Source organism: Echinops telfairi, unplaced genomic scaffold, assembly GCF_000313985.2.
Source record: "Echinops telfairi isolate 266 unplaced genomic scaffold, ASM31398v2 ScPeMD7_5592;HRSCAF=6446, whole genome shotgun sequence".
In the NCBI taxonomy this organism is placed as follows: Eukaryota; Metazoa; Chordata; class Mammalia; order Afrosoricida; family Tenrecidae; genus Echinops; species Echinops telfairi.
In genome coordinates, this window is record NW_022109491.1 from 22,176,228 (window position 1) to 22,196,125 (window position 19,898).

Here is a 19,898-nt window from a genome sequence, read left to right on the forward strand (position 1 = left end):
CCCACCCCCCACCGCACCCTTGTATAAAGATGTGTCATCGTTCTTACTTGAGTACGTTGTATTCTAGTCTGTCGATGTATCCTTGTGTTTAATCAGTCTGCTACTGAAGAAAATTTAGTTATCAGCTCTGTATTGTTTCAGAAATCACATCAAAGAGCCCCATTTCCCTGTGGTAAATTTCTAGAAATGGGCAAACTAGCTTAAAGACACATTGAGGCACAAAATATTATTATTTCTGTTCCTACTGTGGATGTCACAGGCAATTTCCCTGTTCCTGCTAGAAGTTTAACTTAAATTTGTATAACTTTACTTTCATTTTGTCTTAGATTGGCATTTCCTTTTCTTTTTTAAAAGTCATTTTATTGGGAGCTCATATAACTCATCACAATCCATCCATCCATCTATTGTGTCAAGCACATTTGTTGCCATCATCATTCTCAAAACATTTTCTTTCTACTTGAGCCCTTGGTATCAGCTTCTCATTTTTTCCCCTTCTTCCCCCACCCTCCCTCCTTCATCAACCTTTGATAATTTATAAATTACTATTATTTTTTCATGTCTTATACCGACCAATGTCTTCCTTCACCCACTTATCTGTTGTCTGTCCCTCAGGGAGGGGATTATACGTAGATCCTTGTGATTGGTTCCCCTTTCTCCCCCCAACTTTCCCTTACCCACCTTGTATTGCTACTCTCATTATTGGTTCTGAAGGGGTTATCTGTCCTGGATTCCTTGTGTTTCCAGCTCTTACCTGTACCAGTGTACAGCCGGATTTGTAAGGTAGAATTGGGGTCATGGTAGTAGGTAGGGGGGAAGCATTAAAGAACTAGAGGAAAGTTGTATGTTTCTGAAAGCAAATGTTTTGATAATGATGATGGCAACAAATATACGTGCTTGACACAACGGATGTGTGTATGAATTGTAATAAGAGTTGTACGAGTCCTCGATAAAATGATTTTTTTTTAAAAAGTTGTATGTTTCATCAGTGTTATACAGCACCTTGGGAGGCATTTCCTTTTTAAAGAGCAGCTCTGACTAGCTACTGTCAGAGTAAGAAGCAGTCTGTCACACTCGTGGGGAGCCAGTGGCTGGTTGAAAACTGCAAAGTTGGTGTTGCTGATCTCTGATTAAACATCCTTCCCCTTTTTTCTCCCTGGCAGCGGCCCTTCTCAGTATCCCCGGCTTTGTTGAGCGCCTTTGCAAACTGGCAACCCGCAAGGTGTCAGAGTCGACGGGCACAACTACCTTCCTTCAGGAGTTGGAGGAGTGGTACACGTGGCTGGACAATGCTTTGGTGCTGGATGCCTTGATGCGAGTGGCCAACGAGGAATCTGAGCATAACCAAGGTACTTGGAGTGGGTTTCCTGGGCCCCCGGACTGGAAAAACTGCAGACCAGTGTTTCTTACCAATATGGAATATGAATATCCTCAACAAATACTAGGAAACCAGATCTAGCCATTATATAAGAAGGATTATACACCATGACCAAAGGAGATTTATCCCAGAAATACAAAGTAGGCTCAACATAAGAAAATCAATCAATGCAATAGAAAAATCATCTCAGTATAATCAGAAACAGCCTTTCACAACCACCATATCTTCATAATCAGACTACTCAGCAAACTAGGAGTAGAAGGACAGGTCCTCAAACTGACCAGTGGCATCTGCAATACACTTGCAGCTGACCTCATAGTAGACTGAAGCCTCGCCTCCCCAAGATCAGGAGGGAGACAAGGATGTTCTGTTCCACGTTGTACGACAGCTGCTGGCCAGGACAGTACGCCAGGGAAGACTGCAAAGCATCTGGATAAGGAAAGAAAGAAGGCGATGTCTGTAGATGAAGGCTCCATTAAAAACAAGTGGTTTAACAAATGCCAGAGTACAGACATTCTTATAGAGAGGCAAAGAACAAACAAGACAAAATTATTTCATTGACAATGATATTATGATTTCATTAGTTAACAGAAATTGACAACCAATGACTTAAAACTCATGGAAATGCAAGGGACCCAGAACAGCCTAAAAACAATCTTGAGAAAGAACAACAGAGCTGGAATACTTGCATTTCTTGATTGAGAAGCAGATTAGTAAGCAGCGGTATCAAGAGGATGTATTATTGGCGTAAGAAAAGATACATATAGATCAATGGGATAGAGTTGTAGAACTGGACATCGAGAAATAAGCCCTTGTATTTATAGTCAATTGAATTTTCTGCGAAGATGCCAAGACAATTCAGTGGGGAAACTGGGCTTTTCAACAAAAGGTGCCAAGTGATTAGATATCCACAGCCAGACTTCTCCCAAGAAGTGAAGATGGCAAGCCTCCATCTCTTTGAAAAAGAGAAAGACCCTTAACAAGCTGGACACAGTGGCTGTAGTAGTGGACCCAAGCAACAGTCATACAGAAATGCAGGATGGAACAGTTTTGTTTGTTTGTACAAGGTCACTGTGAGTCGGAACCTACTGGATGACACGTAACAGCAACTCCGTCAGTATTAGCCAGTGTTAGCAACTCACCAGAGCAAACCCATCGCGCGAGTTTAGCTTTCAGGCCAAGGGCAACTCTCGAGTCCAGAGTCGTCATGCTTTTCACCAAGTTCTTTGGTGTTTTGCTCCAAATGTGGTTTTGTGCTAAGACCTCGAAATATTAAACCTCTCCTTCTGTGTAATATAAACCTCCATGGATACAAAAGAGCAGTTAATAGGAAGAGGAAAGATCCTCCCCACACAGTCAGGGGCAGCAGGAAAAAATGAGTGGTCGTTTATTTCTAGTGTCCAAGCTAACTGTGGTCAAGTCAGCTCTGGCTTTGGCAGCCTCTGTGTCTCAGCGTGGCTGGGTTTCCAGATTTTTCAGCCTGTTGCTTGCCCCCTTCCCTCCCTGTCCTTCCCACCCTGATAGGGTCATAGTCGGTGTATTTTGGAATGAAAACTTTTTTTTTTAATCTCAGTGATCACATACAGTGTCTGCCCTTTGGGGACTAGCTTCACTCACGAATGTAGTGAAGGAGTGAATGTTTTGAAAGTAGATTGCTAGGCCTTTCTTCCAAGGTGCTCCAGTGTGGACTAGCCAGCCTTTTCGGTCAGTAGCTGAAGGTGTAACTTTTCACCACCCAGTGATAAACCCAAGCCTCGAGACCTTTCTTCCAGCAGAGGGCAGCAGAGACCCAGAACCAGCCTGACAGACCAGCCTTACTTCCCAGGAAGGAGACTTTGCTTTGCCTTTCGCATGTCTATGTTGTCTTAATTAGTGTTCTCTAGTTTACTTCTTTGGTTTCTAATGTCCATTGCAATGGCTACACAGAAACTCAACAGACAAAATTAATGATGAAAGAGTTTATTAAGGAAGTTAACAAGGTGTAATGCCAATGGAAAATGCCTAGAGTAGTTTCCAGGGACATTTACAAAGTTTGCTAATAAATGCCCAAAGGGGCATACCACTCCGCTGTAACCTTCAGCCCAAAGACATGCAGCTCCCATACAGGGAAAGGTCTGTGTGTCAGCAAACCCAACTCCCTGAATTAAGTGCCCATAGCCACTCGCTCCAATAGGTCTTATCCCAAAGGCACTCGGGTCCATTTCCATGGGTCAGCAAGTCCAGCTTCCTTAATTAAGTGCCCAGAGGCACCCCACCCCACAAGCCAGTGCCTTCACAAAAGCATTCATCCTACCTTGTTCTGTGGATTGACAAGCCCATCTGCTGGTTCTGCTTCTATTACTCTGGTGGTACACCTGTCATCTGCATCCAGGGAGCTCACTGTATAGAGACCTTGGGTCCAAAGGACTCTTTCTACTCCTGGCTGTTGCTGGTAATGAGAACCCTCCTCCTGCGTCTCAGAGGGCTCATTTATACACAGCAGGATGCCACCCCAGGGCATCCTGTTCACAGTTACTCACAGGGGAATCATCTCAGTGTCTTTCCCGCTCCCCGCGCACACACCCTGTCTTATTAGACCCGTGCAGAGAAAGGTGGTTTGGTGGGAGTTAGCGATTTTGGCTAGAAGAGCACATTGTCTAATTCACTGCCCCTGCAATTTCAAATGCTTAATTGCAAAAGAAACATCATTGGGTTTCCAAAGGTGAAATACAAATGTAATCAGGGTCAAAGAGAAGAAATGCAGAGGAGGGAATCTGCGTACTGGAACGACTCCACCATGGGGTGTGGATTTGCACTGGAGACAGCTGGCATGCAGAGGCTGCTAACTAGTACCGACTGCTTTGGCAACTCTGGTTTTCTTGTCCTCGCCTCGTGTGGATCTTGGAGGGTTCCGGGTTACTGGAACCCACAACCATGATTAACAAGAAATCCTCCTGCGGGAACAATGTACTTCAGAAAGTTTCACTTCATTGTCAGGAACCCGGTTGGCGTTGCACTCTGTTGAGTGCAGTCTATCCACAATTGAAGAGAACTGCCACGTGTTCATGGTAGCCTAGAGGGAACCTTGGTGGTAGAGTAGGTTGTGCCTTGGGCTGCTAACTGCAGAGGCGGCAGTTGGAAAATGTGAGGCTTTCCGCTCCTGTCAAGTTTACAGCCTGCACATTCACCAGGGCAGTTGTTCTCTGTCCTGCTGGGTCGCTGTGCATCAGGATTGACTTGCTGGCAATGAGGTTGGTTTGCGTAATGACATGAAAAGAGCTCGGTTTGCTGGCATTACGTAATGTTTGGGAGCTGGTGAAACGTACAATCTGGGAAAGCTGAAACCTTGATAAAGTAGAAAACTGTCAGAAAAAAATGAAGGTATTTTCCACTAGAATGAGCACTAGTAAAGTGTTCAGACGATAGATACCCTGTTAGAGGTGGGAACCTCACGACAAACAAGAGTCCCACCAAGTTCTGGCTCGCTCTTCCTCCCTGCCATGGGGTCTTTACCTTGTGCGCTTCAGAGACTAATGGTTATCACCGGTCTCACCGCATTGAGAAGGTACTTGTATTCAGAATAGATAAAGAAAGCTTATAACTCAATTTTAAAAATAGGCAAAGAATCTGAATAGCCATTTCTCTAAAGAAAATTGAAGTAACCAATTAACATGAAAAGGTGTTCAGTATCATTAACCATCAGCAAATTGTAAACCAAAGCCTTAAAAAAGATACCAGTTCATACCATTAGGATAGCTGTAGTCAAACGTGACTGGAGAAATTGGGACCCTCACATAACACAGCAGTTGGAAATAGGTTATTTTCTTTGAAAACGTTACCGGTTCAGGAGATTGTACCAAAATCACACCTGTTTCCATCACGTCGATTGCAGTCATAGTGACCCTATAGGAAAGAGTAGAATTAACTGCCCCATAGGTTTCCAAGGCTGTAATCTAGTGTTACAGCCGTCTCCTGGATCAAGGAGGCTCAGGATCCCCAAAACATGCCTTGCCCTGACTATAATTTCTTAATGGAGTTCTTGCTAGTAAGAGTTGTTAGCCTGGAGAAACTGTGCCAATGCAGGAACTCCAAGTGAGAGGAAGAAATAGAAGTTTTTATTAGAAGGTGACACCAGTGAGGAGGCCTGTGACAGCACCAAAATAACCCGGACTCCCTGCCATCGAGTTGACCCTGACACCCCACCCCACCCCCAGTCTTTCTCCCCATGGCAGCACGTAAGCTGTCTAATTGATGTTCTGTTTGAAATTAGGTTACAGGAACAATATATGCTTTTTACTTTGAAGTTTACACCTTGGGGGGGGGGGTGTAGATGCTTTACTTGGTGTTCAGTGTGATTGTGGGAAGTGAGTATTGAGCCTGGGCAAGCAGAGGCCCTGAATGTTCAAGAGCCCTTTGTGGCCTGAGGGGAGTGCTGCCCACTTCGCTGGCAGATGCCTGGGTACTTGTCGAGGGGGGTGGGGGGAGTGGGGCGTGTCTATGACTGGAGGAAGGGGGCACTGGATTATATGGTATTGCCTGTGTCAAGATATTTATTTCCTGTTCAAGATAATGAGACAAAGTAGGAGACTGCTGAGCCCATTTTTTTTGTTTCTAAATTGATTGCAAAGGTCTGGGAGGGAGATTTTCTGTTTAACCTCAATTATGGACCCAAGGCCTGGTCTGGTAGCTCTGCCTTCAGGCTTGTTTGGAACAGGTTTGAAGGGCAGAAATCTGTGACTCACCCACTCTCCTGGTGGCTGCCCAGCCTCCGTTGTGTTCCCTCTTCCAGGGGCTTCTGAGGAGAATGGCCTGCCTCACACTTCCACTAGGACCCAGCTGCCCCACTCAATGAAGATTATGCATGAAATAATGTACAAATTGGAAGTGCTCTATGTCCTCTGCGTACTGTTGATGGGCCGTCAGCGCAACCAGGTGGGCACCTTCCCGAAGTCTCGGCAGGGCGAGCAAAGATCACCCACTTCCGGAGTGCCTCCTTTAGGCCTTCTCCCAGAGTGGCCCTCATTATCCCAGCCAAGCCTCAGGCTGGTGTCCGTAGCCCCACTGACACGTAAGGGCACAGGTCTGATTCCAAAGCTCGTAGTCTTGTTCTTTGCTCTGGGGTACACAGGTTGAGAGTGAGAAGCTTACAGGCATTCCTGGCCCTTTAGCACAAAGAATGACGGCGAGGAGGGGGCGAAACCTGATAAATGAAGGCATTGCCAATGTGATGACGCTCCCACACAAGGGCTTATGTTTGGGGGGAAATGGGGTTAACAAGCAGGTGGCGCCAGATGTGCTGGGATTCTAATAAGGTGGAGCAAGAGCCCTCGGCCTCCAGCTGGAGAAGGGAAGGAGGCTCTGGACGTGCTAGGCCTCATTCAAGATTGAGAAGGAGCCCTCTCCACCGTCTGTGTCCCTGCGATTAGTTCTTTGTGGGATCAAAGTAGCTGGGCAGGAAGTTGGGTGGGAAGGCTGGGGCTCAGCATTCCCTGTGCACCACTTTGAATCTGACATGACGGCTCAACCCTGAGGTAAGTGCCTGGCCTTCCGAGGGGGAGACGGACCGCGAAAGCAGTGGTTCCCAGTCAGCTCAAACCCACACACGAAGGTCTTTCAGAGAAAGCAGTAGAGACTGTGATCAGCGCAGTCTGGGCGAGGAGCGTGTTCGTCCTGCTGATGGAGAGCTGGTTCTGAGTGGACTTTAAGAGCTGGAACGAACCTTAGATTTGTCCAGTTGCTGGTTCAAAACATTGTTTAAAGATGCAACAATGAACAAAACCGATAAAAATGTTCTGACCTTATATACAGCCTAGTGAGGGGAGATGGCCAGAAAGTCAAGCACCTGATGTATTTAAAGCAGCAGTTGCCGGCAAGTTGATTCCAAGCCTGGCTACCCCTAAAGTAGAGCGAGCGTGATAAAGGTAATGCTCTGGGAGGTGGGGTTGGCTTTTAGATGGGTAGTGAGGGAACGTGGTCTTTGCAAAGGGCATTTGGCCTGTCCGTGTTCTGAAGAAAGTGAGGGGAAGCTGTGCCCATAGTCAGGGCAGCCTACCAAGTAGTGCAGCGGTTCTCAACCTGTGGGTCATGAGCCCATTGGGGGTCGAACAACCCCTTCACAGGGGTTGCCCAATTCATAACAGTATCAAAATTACAGCTATGAAGTAGCAACGAAAATAATTTTATGGTTTGGGGGTCACCACAACATGAGGAACTGTGTTAAAGGGTCGCGGCTTTAGGACGGTTGGGAACTACTGAAGTAGAGGAAGCAAAAGACCCTGGGGTCGTGGGGTCTCACCTGGTGGTTGAGTGCAACAGTAAGGAAGGAGGGTGGGTAGACTGGAAGAGGCAAAAACCTGAGGTGAGGTGCATCAGGCCAGAGGGCAGCAGAGCATTGTAAGAAACGTCCTTGTTCACGCTGAAGTGGGAAGTTGTTCTTCCCTCTGCTCTGAGGACAGGCAGTGAGGGGAGAAGCGGGCTTGCCCGCAGGGCATCCTAACGTTTGTGGCTTAGGCAGATGGGAGGATCGGTTTGCCATTTGTTGAAATGGTTAAAATCCGCAAGAGACGTGACGGAGTGGGCTTGGGAGGCGGCGGGTGAGTTTAGTCTTGAATAATCTGGTTTGAAGGGTCACTGAGGAGAGGTCCGGGGCTTTGGGGACATTTGAAGCCAGGACCTGGCTGAGTCCATTGTACTGGTCACCCTGGTGGTGACATCTGAAGTGGTAGGTGCTTTATTTCCCCCAAGATATTCTGACAGTTACATTTGAATTTTGGCAGTTACCCAACAGGTGGCAGAACCCTCTCCTTGCACCTGATACTTGAGAAACCCCCACGCCAAGAGGTCCAGGCAGTGCCCCCTCACGATCACAGCTCCCGGCTCCCCCAGCCTTCCTGCTGCCAGTTTCGGGGCGTCCCGTGGCCTTTGACCCCTGTGGTGGGAGCTCTGCTCTCTTGGAAAGAGACTGCCAGCGTGGGACGCCTCTCTGGCTCAAAGCTCGTGTCCACTGGCACAGTCTCCAGTACACAGCACTGCCCCTCCTGGGTGCGCCATCGTCCGAGGCAGGAGTGGAAGGCTACCTCTCTGAAGTGACTTTCCTGGGTGTGTGCCATTGCGCACGTTTTCTGACCCATCGTGTTACACTGAAATCAGCCACCCTGTGAGCCGGAGGGATGACGCTTCCTGTCCCTGCGTTCTCTCTGTCAGCACCCCCACTCTGCTCCCAGGTTTCATCAAGGGACTTGGGCTTTAGGCTGGGTGCATGGCGTCCGGCATTAGGACGCTGTTCCCACCACTGCCCTCACTCACCCACATTGTCCACTGTCCTCACCACAGCCCTGACAAGGCATCACGGTGTCAGCCTTTTGTTTTTATACCGTGTAACTCATTTATCTTTCACTAGTAAAACTGGTGTCGTTTTGTCTCTAAAGTCATAAATGGGTAGCAGTGCGGCCTCTCTTCTTTACCTGTGACCTTCGGTTCTCCCACGAAGCAGCTGATTTCCCCACTTACTGGCGTCTCCTTGCAGAGGCGTTTTATGCTTATTAAACTTCAGCGTTCAGTAGCCAGGTGTGTGCACAGTTGCTTTCTTAACCCCAGGCCCTGGCAAGTGTTCAATTCCCGATCCGTCACAGACCTGGATTCCCTTCGAACCGGTGCGTGTGCCCCTGTGGTGCAGTGGGCAAGTGCTAGGCTGCTAAGCGAGAGGCCAGCAGTTCAACATCACCAGCTGCGCCCCGGGAGAGTGAGGTGGGCGGTCTGCTCCCATAAAGATCGACAGCCTCCGAGCTAGGAAACCTGTGAACAGATCTGTGCCCTGTGGGGTCCCTGAGTCAGAATCCGCTTGATGGCTATAGGTTTTGGTTTGGTGTCCGTTGAATGGCTGTATCATAATTTATTTAATCCCCATTGATGGCAGGATGGGTTATGTAATGCTGCCGTGAGGAGCTTTGACATACACCATTTAATTTTTACCTGTATACTTGAGTATAAGCCGACCCGAATATCAGCTGAGGCACCGAATTTTACCACAAAGACAGCATTAAAATGTGCTGGAAAACCCGGCTTATACATGGGTATATACAATATATGGCTCTGCCTGAGAAGAAATGAGATTTCTTCCTAAGTGGTCAAGGGATGTGACCTGGTGATTTGGGGAGAGCGCCAGTCTGCTCTCCTATGGAGGTCGTGCTAGTTCGCGTACCCTGCTCCCAGCCACAGTCTGGGCGGGCCTGAGTCCCACACCCTTGCCAACACCCTGTTTAAAGCTTTTCTTTGCCAGTTTAAAAACGTGCATGATGCCTTGTGAGTTCATTTTCTCTTAATACTAAAAGTGAAATTGAATACTTCTCGTGCATTTCCGGGCCCTGTCTGTGTATCTGTGCCCAGTTTTTCGGTAGGCTCGGTGTGGTGGTGGTCTTGGTAAGCGTTTGTAGGACTCCATAGAAAGACAAGTAGCTCTCTGCTGTGGTGTGAGTTGCTGGTCGGCAGTGATGTTTGCACACAGTTTCAAAAAGTTCCTGTGGTTGAATTTAACAGTCTCCTTTTTGGCTCCTTATTTAGTGTAATATTTAGAAAGACTTTTCCACTCTTAGATGATTTCTTAAAGTGTCTCACCACCCACTTTTCTAGGCTCTTTGGAGTTGTTGTGCTTAGTACTTGTATCTAGCTCCCCATTGGAGCTTGTGTGGTGTGGAGTGTTTTCACGTTAATGATGACGAAACTAACCATATGTCAGAAATTTGCTTACGGTACAGAGTCCATCCAGGCTGCTGTAAGATTCAAACCCAGGGCTAGTAACTGTCGCCCAAGTTCATGCTGTTAGGTTCAGAGCTGCCATATAGTGGGACGCACAGCACTGGTGAGGGTTCAGAGCTGCCATATAGTGGGACGCACAGCATTGGTGAGGGTGAACGAGCAGAGTCTAGAATGTGTTTCTGTGAATCTCAGGCCTCCACACTAACTAGTGTGCGCCCCCTGAAGGTGGCAGCTGTGCGGGCTGAGATCGAGGCTTCGCCAGATCTGGTGGACGTCTGTCTTAATGCTTTTCCCTTCCTGCCCATCCAGGTCCACAGGATGATTGCAGAATTCAAGCTGATACCAGGGCTTAATAACTTGTTTGACAAGCTGATTTGGAGGAAGCATTCAGCATCTGCCCTTGTCCTCCACGGTCACAACCAGAACTGTGATTGTAGCCCGGTGAGCGAGGGGCCCCGGGACCAGTGGGGCCTTACTTGCAGGAGAGGTTGTCGAGCCCTCTGCTGACCCTCTCCACTCTGCCCCTTGGGAGCGGAGCGCGGTGGAGATGCCATCATTGGAAGCTCCTTAGGAGAGGCGTGGCCTGTGCTGAGGCGTTCCTCAGAGGTCCCCTCCCTGCCAGCAGCGCGCTTTCCCTTGGTCTGGGCTCTGGCTCTTTCCCCACCGGCCAGCAGGCGAAAAGGACAGTAGGGTACAAGAACTCTTCTCTCACCTCTCTCAAGTACCCCAGGGGAGCACACTGGCCTGGGGCAAGCAGGGATATGGGGTGAGGGTGGGGATGCTCTGAATTAGTCTCTGCTCTCCGAGAGCCTCTGTTTTCTTTCCAGAAGAGGAGACTCCCTTGCCCTCCATGGCAGTGAAGCTGCCCGTGCTGCTGCTGCCTGGGCACTGTTCCCTTTGCTCCTGTCAGGTTCCCAGTTGGCCCATCCATTTGAGTTCTTAATTTCAAGCAAATATACTTTGCATTCTTTCTGGCCTTTTTTTTTTAAACCTCATACTGCTTGGCCTTTGTTCATTATGCTGCATTCTGTTCCTGCTGCATTTTTCCCTCTCCAGTCATCTGGGACCTGCCTACTCGTGCGCTCTCTCCGCCTGCGCTCATGCTTTCGGTGGGGCCTTGGTCAGTCTTGGACCGAGTGTTGCTCCATGAGGGGTGGTACTAAAGGAACGGGGATCCTCAGGGACTTAGTTCCCCAGCGGGTGCCACGTTCTGGGAGGAATTCAGAGCACTGGTGCTTTGGTTCCTGCCAGGCCCTCTAGAGAAAAAAAGCAGGCCCAGGGCCAGGATTTAGGCTCAGTCTCTGTCCCTGCCTCCCTGGTGGTATGAGCCAGCCCAGGGTTTCTCCATCCCCCAACAGAGGCCCATTTCTTTGCCAACTCCCTGGGGCTGGGAGACAAAGAGTTTTCCTACCCATTCTTCCACCAAGTATATAAACTTGCCCTGTTGGCATCCAAACCCACTCCTCCTCTGGACACCTGCCTTGTCCCACTTCTGTGGACTTCCATCCCTTTCTTTCATGCTCAGCCTGATATTTGAAATAATTTTGTTGTTATTTTTCAACCCAGGATGTTGGGATGTTTTAATCAGGAAAGGATTGCACCTTAGCACCCTCTGCTGTTGGTCAGATGTGGAGGTTGTACGTGCGGACAGAGGCTCAGAGAAGCCCAGTGACAGGGCCAGGCTCTCACCAGAGCCACTGCCCGTTTTTTCGTGGAGCCCTGTGCCTGGTTTTAACCCTGAGGATATACATGTCTTCCAGGACATCACCCTGAAGATACAGTTTTTGAGGCTTCTCCAGAGTTTCAGTGACCACCATGAGTAAGTATGAGTACTTCCCGGGAAGGAGACTTGTGAGCTCATCTCCCAGCAGCCTCTTCTCTCCTTCCCCTGCCCGTTACTGGCTTCTGTTTAGGAGGAGGACCCGGGAGCTAGTGGAAGCCCGCTGTTAACCTCAGCACCACCAAGTAGAGCCAACTGTTCCTCTATGCCAGGCCCTGCGCTGACACCCACACCCACGCCCCTGAGGCCCCCTTGGAGTCAGGGTCTCTCTCAGCTCTCTTCCCCGGAGGCAGGAGTGAGCAGGGCAGGGTCCCAGGGCTGCCCAGGCTGAGTGGTTTCCCTCTACAAGGCAGTGTGCACTCCATTTTTCTTGGAGCACAGAGTGCCTGCTGGCCTTTGGCTTTTTGAGCCTCAGTAGAAAATGACTAAGGAAGTGCTGCTGCTGTAGGAAAGAGGGTTCTGGGAGAGACGACTGGCAGCTGACCCTTGACCTTGAGGTTGGGGGCCCATGAATGGAGGGCTCTATGTTGCTTAGCTGGGCCCACCGTCCCGCAGCACTTCTGGCTTTATCTCCGCCCGCCCACACCCCCACCCCTACCCCCAGGAAATCCCAAATGGGAGGTCTACACTTGGAAAGTTGCCGTTTTTAAATATTCATCTCAGTTCTCTTAAAACTATGTGATCAGGCGGATCATGCCTGAGGACAGAGGTGGCCCCAGGGCCTCACTTTGCAACTTCCTTCTTGATCATGTATGTTACCATCCTCTTTATGAGAGGCTACCTGGAAATGTGGGAATCCTCTGAAAACGGTGCCAATTTTTAAAGAATGTGCACCTTTTATTTCCCCTGAGACATTGCACCTACAACCTTAGTTTTCATCTCACTCGTAAAATCTGAGCCCATCTCTGCGCCGTGCAGTGGCCTGGGGCCTGAGTGATGAGCAGGAGGGGCTCAGAGGTTGCATGCAGTCTGGGAGGGAAGACAGACACTAAGCCAAGATGCCCACCACGTGCCAGTGCATACGGACAGTCAGGTGACTGGGGAGGGCAGGAGCAGGATTCCTGGTATGGCCCGGGAGAGAGCAGCTAGGATGGGCCCTGCTTTGACGGTGGTGGTCAGGAAGGAACGGCACAGCCATACAGCCAGAGTCAGGAAGATTCGTTGGGTGGAAAGGAAGCACAGGAGAGGAGCATGGTCTATCCAGAAAGTCCCTGTGTGAGGGAACCTGGGTGTTGGGGTGTTGAAGCGGTCGCCTGGTCAGACAGCTCTCAGAGAGGCTGGAACGCTAGTTGGCGGCCCGGTTGGGCAGGCCATCATGGTTCGTGCTCAGAGGCTTGGCTCAAATTAATTCTCAAAGGAGTGATATGATCAGAGTCGTCTTTTCTGAAGCTCACGCTGGGTGTTATGTGGGGAATTGGTCTCTTGGAGAGAGAACCTAATTCAGTCGCTCATACAGTGCTAATACTGGACCAGTGACTCAGGCCTGGGTGAGGGAGGGAGTGTCAAAGAGACCCCCAAGCCGCTGACTCTGGTCACTGAGGGCATCCTAGTCGGGATCCTGGACCAGGACCTCCAGGCTTGAAGAGTCAATTGAATTCAATTCAGACTCGTTGAGTGACAGGTGCCTTTGAGAGATAAGATAGAAATGTTCAGCAGTTACAGGGAAGGGCCTGGCTGGAAGGAGCTCTGTCTGAGAACAGCAGGCAGAAGAGAGAGACTGGGCTAGTGTAAGAGCCCTGGTGCAGAAGGCCACCTCAGGAGAATGAGGCAGGGCTGGGAAGTACCTGTGGGTTCTCGGATCCGTCAAGTGGGCAGGGGACTCCCGCACGAGCCCCTTCCTGACCCAGCAGTACCAGTTCCCACCCTTTACTCCTCCACCCATTTGTGCCAGGAACAAGTACCTGCTGCTCAACAACCAGGAGCTGAACGAGCTCAGTGCCATCTCGCTCAAGGCCAACATTCCGGAGGTGGAAGCCGTCCTCAACACTGACAGGTGTGCCTGGGTGGGGAGGGCTCACAGGGGCCATACAGGCGGGCACACACCATGGGTTTCCTGGGTGCTGAGCACTGTGCTGGCCTCGCCTCCTGTAGCATCTCCCTGGGCTTCACAGCAGCCGGAGGAGAGGCAGGAGGCTCCAGAAGTTGCCGGCTGGAGGTCAGCTTTGCTGCTTTGCTTAATTTTTAAGGCAGTAGAATTCCGTGGGTTTTGTTTTTTGTTTTAAGACATTTTAGAATTCTTTGCTCAAATGAAATCAGATGGACTTGCACCCTCGTGTCTATGGTGGATAGAAGTAGAGCTGCTCTATTGAAAGAGGGTGTATTGGCATCCAGGACCCCCCATTGTGGGCTCAGAGTCACTTCCTCACCTGTTGCTTTAGCGTCAGGATCCGTGACGCTAAGTCCTGCAGGCGCTAGTACTTGTCCACGGCCCGGCTAGGACTTAGAGCCTGCCCCATCCTGTTGGCACTAACTTGGCCCCCCTGCAAGGCTCCATGGCGACCTGTATTCAAACCTGCTCTGGGTACAACCAACCAACCCTCTAGCAGTTCTGAGCCCTCCCTACATGGCCTCTGATCCCTGCCAGAGGCTCGAGAAGGGAAAGCCGGCCTGTGGTTGGTGTGACAGATTGGCTACTTGGTTCTGACTGCAGAGTTCCGAGCTGCTCTGGACCCAGGCAGATGGGGCAGACTGCTGACTAGGAAGTGTCCCTGTGTTCCCTCACCCGCCTTAGCCAGCAGTGACCCACCCATGCCCAAGTCCTTTGGCCATGTGGAGCTTGGCCCCTGTTAGCATTCTGGCCTGCCACCAGTTTCCCTGTCTTTCCTTTCAGGAGTCTGGTGTGTGATGGAAAGAGAGGCTTGTTGACACGCCTGCTGCAGGTCATGAAGAAGGAGCCGGCCGAGTCATCCTTTAGGTGGGTCTGGGGTAGCTTCCAGACACCCTGAAGGCTCCAGGAGCCCAGGGGCTTCTAAAGTACTTTCTGTAGTCACCGGTTTTCTCACCCACCCACCCCCAGAACTCTGGCTTCTCTCGGGGCAGGGCTCTGGCTGCACTCTTCTTGTTGCATCAGCTGGGCAGGCGTGTGGTTCACCAAGCAGAACCCAGTGAGAGCACAGATGGGGGGGGGCGTCCCTGCCACTTGGAGTTGCGTGTTTCCCACAAACAGGAGTGATAGAGCAGAGCGGAACAGCACAGCTCTTCGGGCTGTCTGGCAAGGACTTGCATCAGGCTCTGCCCAAGAATGGCTTCTTCCCCCTGCCTGTGGGAGCTCTCAGACAGGCAAACTTCTCGGAGATCCTGAGACTCTTGTGAGATGAGTCTTCCAGGATAGGAGCAGGAGGTAGTGGGTAAGGGAAGCATTTCCCTAAGGCTGGGGTGGGAGCTGTCAGTAAGCTCCAGCCCAGAGGTGCCAGGCATTCGACCCTGCCTTGCCGCCACCCTCGCTCCATGAATCCCAGTTCTGCCCCCGGGCCACTAAGTCAACCCCAACCAGTGTTCTCTGGGACAGCCCATCCTCTGTGAGGGCAGCACTTTCCACATGCCTGCCAGGCCCCTCCCGCTTCCCTTCCCCTCTCTGTCCTGCTGGGTGGCAGAGCGTAGAGTGCATTTCCCAGGTGGTTCACCAGGACCAGCCCTCTGCCCAAGACACCATCATGTATGTGACAACCGAGTGGAAGAGGCTGTGCTGTCAGCTCTGTGGGGATGGGCGCTCTGTCCTGCTATCAGGCTGCCCTGTCCCAGTGGCTAGTCTGATGCCTAATGTTGAGTAAATAAAAAGGCAGCAAGCAACTCCCAAGCCCTTGGGAAAAGAAGGCAGCCTTAGCCACCTGGGCCAGGTCATCATTTGGGTCGCAGGTTTTGGCAAGCTCGGGCTGTGGAGAGCTTCCTCCGAGGGACCACCTCCTATGCAGACCAGATGTTCCTGCTGAAGCGAGGCCTTTTGGAGGTAATGGTCTGAAGTTGTGCCCCTGCCCGAGACCCAGACTGTTTGTCCAGAGCCCCCAGAGCTCTTTAAAATGCCAGGCGGCCCTACTGTTAGCTCCAGGTTTCCAAGTGCCGGTTCCCTAGGGGTGTTGCTTAAGGGGGGGGGGGGGATGCATAAAGGGAAGGTTTGAAGCAGCCCAGCAAGGCCTTTTGACCCTGAGGCTGCTTTGATCCAAACTAAAAGTTAATTTCCCTTTGTTTAAAAAATAATCTGCCGTAAAAGTTTTATTTGTCAAAGGTGGGGGCACAAACTGGCCAAAGATCTCGTTGGTTTAGGGAAAAGAAAAGTGATACAGGCAAGAAATGAACCCAGGAAATAAGTCGTTTGTAAAATTCATAAGGAAAAATCAAGGGGATCTAAAAACAGTGCAATCATGGTTTTAGAAAAAGAAAAGTCATCAAGGAGTTAATTAATTGGCTTCACATATTTGATGATTTATTGATTTTAGCATAAACTGTATTGAAACAGTTTCATTCCTAAACACAAAAATAGACTGTAGGGTCAAAATGTGCCCTGTCCCCTTCCTTGAAGTTCGATCTTGCTTTCCTTGCCTGGCTCGGTGCTCAGCGGTGACAGGTGTCCATGTCACCTGGGAGCTGTAAAGCCCTGGCTATCTTGTCATCACAGAGCTGGCCACAGGCTTCAGCTGGCAGCACTGGGCCAGCGAAACAAGCCAGGGCTCCGTACCCCAGCCTGCCCTGCTCTGCCAGGTCAGAAGTAGCTCAGACCTGGCCCTGCCCTTGGAGCCACCAGCATCCTTAGGGGAGCAGACACCACTGGCCTGGGTGCCTGCGGACGAAGATCCTGTGTAGGCTTCGTCCGTGTCCAGGCCTTGGAGAGGTGGGCCCCGGGGCCCAGCAACACTGGCAGTACCCCTGTGTCTCCCCTTCCCCAGCACATCCTGTACTGCATTGTGGACAGCGAATGTAAGTCCAGGGATGTGCTCCAAAGCTACTTTGACCTGCTGGGGGAGCTGATGAAGTTCAATGTTGACGCCTTCAAGAGGTTCAATAAATACATCAACACTGATGCAAAGGTAAGACAGCGCAGGCTCCCTGGGCCTGCTGGAGTGTGGAAAAGGCATTGTGGCGCGCTGTTCTGGAGACCTCCTCTGCTGGGCATTCCCAATAAGTGCTCCTCAGCATGCAGAGAGATCCAGCCGCTGGTGGGAAGTGAAACTGAAAAACCATCTTGAGGCCGTGGGATGGGAGGGCTGGACAGGGCCTGGGGCATTAGGCTCACAGGTGGACGCATAGGACACTCAGCTGGGACTCCCAGGTCAATGAGAGGAGTCCAGCACCCGGCTCTGCCCCCGGCAGCCCTTACCCACTTGGAGCCACCCTTCTCCAGCCCACAGCCCACCGTCTCCCGCTCAGCCCCGGCTCTGCTCCAGTTCCAGGTGTTCCTGAAGCAGATCAACAGCTCGCTGGTGGACTCGAACATGCTGGTGCGCTGTGTCACCCTGTCCCTGGACCGATTTGAAAACCAGGTGGACATGAAAGGTAAGGGAAGGCCGGGGGAAGCAGCACATCAGCGCTGGTGCCTCACGGGCAGCCCACCCTCGAGCCAGAAGGGACTGGACACCCAAGTGGGCCCAGCTTTGGTTGTGGCCGCGCGTGGGTCTCCTGGAAACTCAACCCCCGATGGTGTCTTCGTGTTGCCCTGTGTTGCTGTGATAGGGATCAGTGGTCTGGAGCCAGATGGGGTGAGTGAGGGTGGGTGCATTGAGGAGAGAAGAGTCCCTGCATAGACGAGTTGGCAAGTTGCTATGCTCTCTGGAGCATCTGGATTTGAATTATTTGACAGCGAGGGACTCCCAGGAGCTCTGGCCCTGGCGAGGGCTTACCTGGAGCCCTGGGTGGCCAGGCCAAAGACCACTTCTCAGCTGCTGCTCACCACCCTGCCTCTGTCCCCAGTGGCTGAGGTCCTGTCCGAGTGCCGCCTGCTTGCCTACATAGCCCAGGTGCCCACACAGATGTCCTTCCTCTTCCGCCTCATCAACATCATCCACGTGCAGACGCTGACCCAGGTGAGGGCCTTGACCAGCATACCAAAGAGAGGCAGGTGGAACTGGCTCTTCATCCTGGAGCCCAGCCGACCCTCGAGGTGCATTTCCTGGCTCTAGTAAACCCTCCCAGCCCACCTGCCAGCTTTGCCTGTGCAGACAGGACTGAGTGCCCTGGGTCGTAGCAGGGGCTCAGGGGCTCACGGCAGAGCAGCTGTCTCTTGGGGTCACAGCTGAGCTGAGCAGAGCAGAGTTGGGATTGGCCGGCGCTCTCCACACTCCTGCGGAGCATGGCTTTGGGACCAGAGTGAGACCCTCCTCCTTCACCAAGAAGCTGTGCAGCCTTCCCTTCCTGAGAAGGCCTCTCAGTGCAGCTGCGCTCCCACATCTCACACACGCCATGGCCTTGGCCTGCTGAGTGAACAAGAGGCTGGACCCCCCTCCTGATGTCACGATCCAGTGCCCAGGGAACATTATAAACTTAGATGGTGCAGCTAGTCCTGCCTGGAGGTTTAAGCCTCAGGAGCTTCGCTGAGCTGCTAGTGGGAAGGCTCCTCCTGCGGCAGGCTCAGCAGAGCAGCTCAGTAGTCAGCCTCGCCTGATCGGGGCCTGGGGCTTTGCAGGAAAATGTCAGCTGCCTCAACACCAGTCTGGTGATTCTGATGCTGGCCCGGCGGAAAGAGCGGTTGCCCCTGTACCTGCGGCTGCTGCAGCGGATGGAGCACAGCAAGAAGTACCCAGGCTTCCTGCTCAACAACTTCCACAACCTGCTGCGCTTTTGGCAGCAGCATTACCTGCACAAGGACAAGGACAGCACCTGCCTGGAGAATGTGAGTGCCCCGCCCTCCTGGGCCAGCAGACCCGCCTCCCTCAGGGTGCGTGGGCCGTGTGGTATAGGCCCCTTTACCTAGGCACCCTCTGCGGGTGCTGGGCTTAACCTGGGTCCTCTCCAGGCGCCCCCCAGCCTCTCCCTCTTCACCCAGAGCTCCTGCATCAGCTTCTCATACTGGAAGGAGACGGTGTCCATCCTGCTGAACCCAGACCGCCAGTCGCCCTCCGCCCTCGTCAGCTACATCGAGGAGCCCTACATGGACATAGACAGGGACTTCACTGACGAGTGACCTTGGCAGGCTGCTGGGCTGGGCTGGGCCAGTTCGGTGAGCGTGGGTACTTGTGCCACACGCCCTGCTCCCGTCCTTCCCCCACCTCCCTGCTGCTCTCTGCCTGCCCCAGGTCTTCAGTGCAGGCTTGGTGGGGGGCACGTCTTAGAAGTCCTTGGGCCTAAGGGCCCCAGGTCACTGGGGAGCCTCAGTTCCCTCCAGCCCTGTGATGAGGACAGGGCACTGTGCCCCCTTTCCCTTCAGGATCTAGCGGTAAAGGGGCGTTTCAAACAGCTGTCTGAGCTCAACTGTCAGTCCCAGGATGGGGAGGGGAGACCGGGGCACCCTCCTCTCAATCTGTGAGCCAGGCTTCTGAGCCCTGGGCAGGGGTGGGGGAGAAGAGAATGCCCCCCAGCCTGCCCACCTGCCCCACCTGTTCTCTGGTTCTGTTTGCTCATTGGCCACTGTGTTCATCCTGTGGGGTTCCCTCTAGAAGTGAAGGGTCCTCCTCTCCCTGTGGGGCCCCGGGGTGGCTGTGCCCAACCCCAGAGCAGGGTGTCCTGACCAAGCTCCCACACAGGCGCCTGGCTGGAGCCCACCCTTGGCCCCTCCTTGTGTTGCCAATTTATTAACAGCAAATAAACCAATTCAATGGAGACTATTAAAAGAACTTTATTTTAAGTGGCAGTTGTGGACCTGACTTTTGTCCATGGGACCCCAGTCCTAAACGAGGGTGCCCACGAGCTGCAGGTGTGGCCTTTCTTCAGGGTCCACCGGGCTCCAGGGAGCAAAGCCAACACCGCTGCCCTTTGGTGCTTGGGGGCAGGGGCTCCGCGTCACTCCTTGTGCTGAGAGGGGAGGAGGCTGAGCAAACTGCCGCATGACCCGCCTGCCCAACGGCCCACCACAGAGCCCCACTC

The 19,898-nt window shown here is 51.9% G+C and overlaps 2 protein-coding genes across 4 annotated transcripts in view; one reads left to right on the forward strand and one right to left on the reverse strand.

The window, feature by feature from the left end:
* LOC101657159 (transient receptor potential cation channel subfamily C member 4 associated protein) overlaps positions 1 to 19,659 on the forward strand; it is an 85,020-nt gene extending 65,361 nt beyond the window's left edge. Inside the window, exons 8-19 of one of the 2 annotated variants that reach the window (XM_004697941.2) lie at positions 1,161 to 1,346; positions 6,144 to 6,286; positions 10,418 to 10,549; positions 11,869 to 11,927; positions 13,780 to 13,881; positions 14,719 to 14,802; positions 15,744 to 15,834; positions 16,769 to 16,909; positions 17,267 to 17,375; positions 17,790 to 17,902; positions 18,502 to 18,708; positions 18,862 to 19,659. In XM_004697941.2, coding sequence (XP_004697998.1) covers positions 1,161 to 1,346; positions 6,144 to 6,286; positions 10,418 to 10,549; positions 11,869 to 11,927; positions 13,780 to 13,881; positions 14,719 to 14,802; positions 15,744 to 15,834; positions 16,769 to 16,909; positions 17,267 to 17,375; positions 17,790 to 17,902; positions 18,502 to 18,708; positions 18,862 to 18,999 — 1,505 coding nt within the window. In that variant the 3' untranslated portion in view covers positions 19,000 to 19,659. Of the gene's footprint in view, positions 1 to 1,160; positions 1,347 to 6,119; positions 6,287 to 10,417; positions 10,550 to 11,868; positions 11,928 to 13,779; positions 13,882 to 14,718; positions 14,803 to 15,743; positions 15,835 to 16,768; positions 16,910 to 17,266; positions 17,376 to 17,789; positions 17,903 to 18,501; positions 18,709 to 18,861 lie in introns of both variants that reach the window. The other variant, XM_004697940.3, reaches the window with a different exon arrangement.
* MYH7B (myosin heavy chain 7B) overlaps positions 19,626 to 19,898 on the reverse strand; it is a 40,479-nt gene continuing 40,206 nt past the window's right edge. The window contains exon 42 of one of the 2 annotated variants that reach the window (XM_045295274.1): positions 19,626 to 19,898. In XM_045295274.1, the coding sequence (XP_045151209.1) occupies positions 19,742 to 19,898 (157 nt within the window). In that variant the 3' untranslated portion in view covers positions 19,626 to 19,741. The other variant, XM_013008116.3, reaches the window with a different exon arrangement.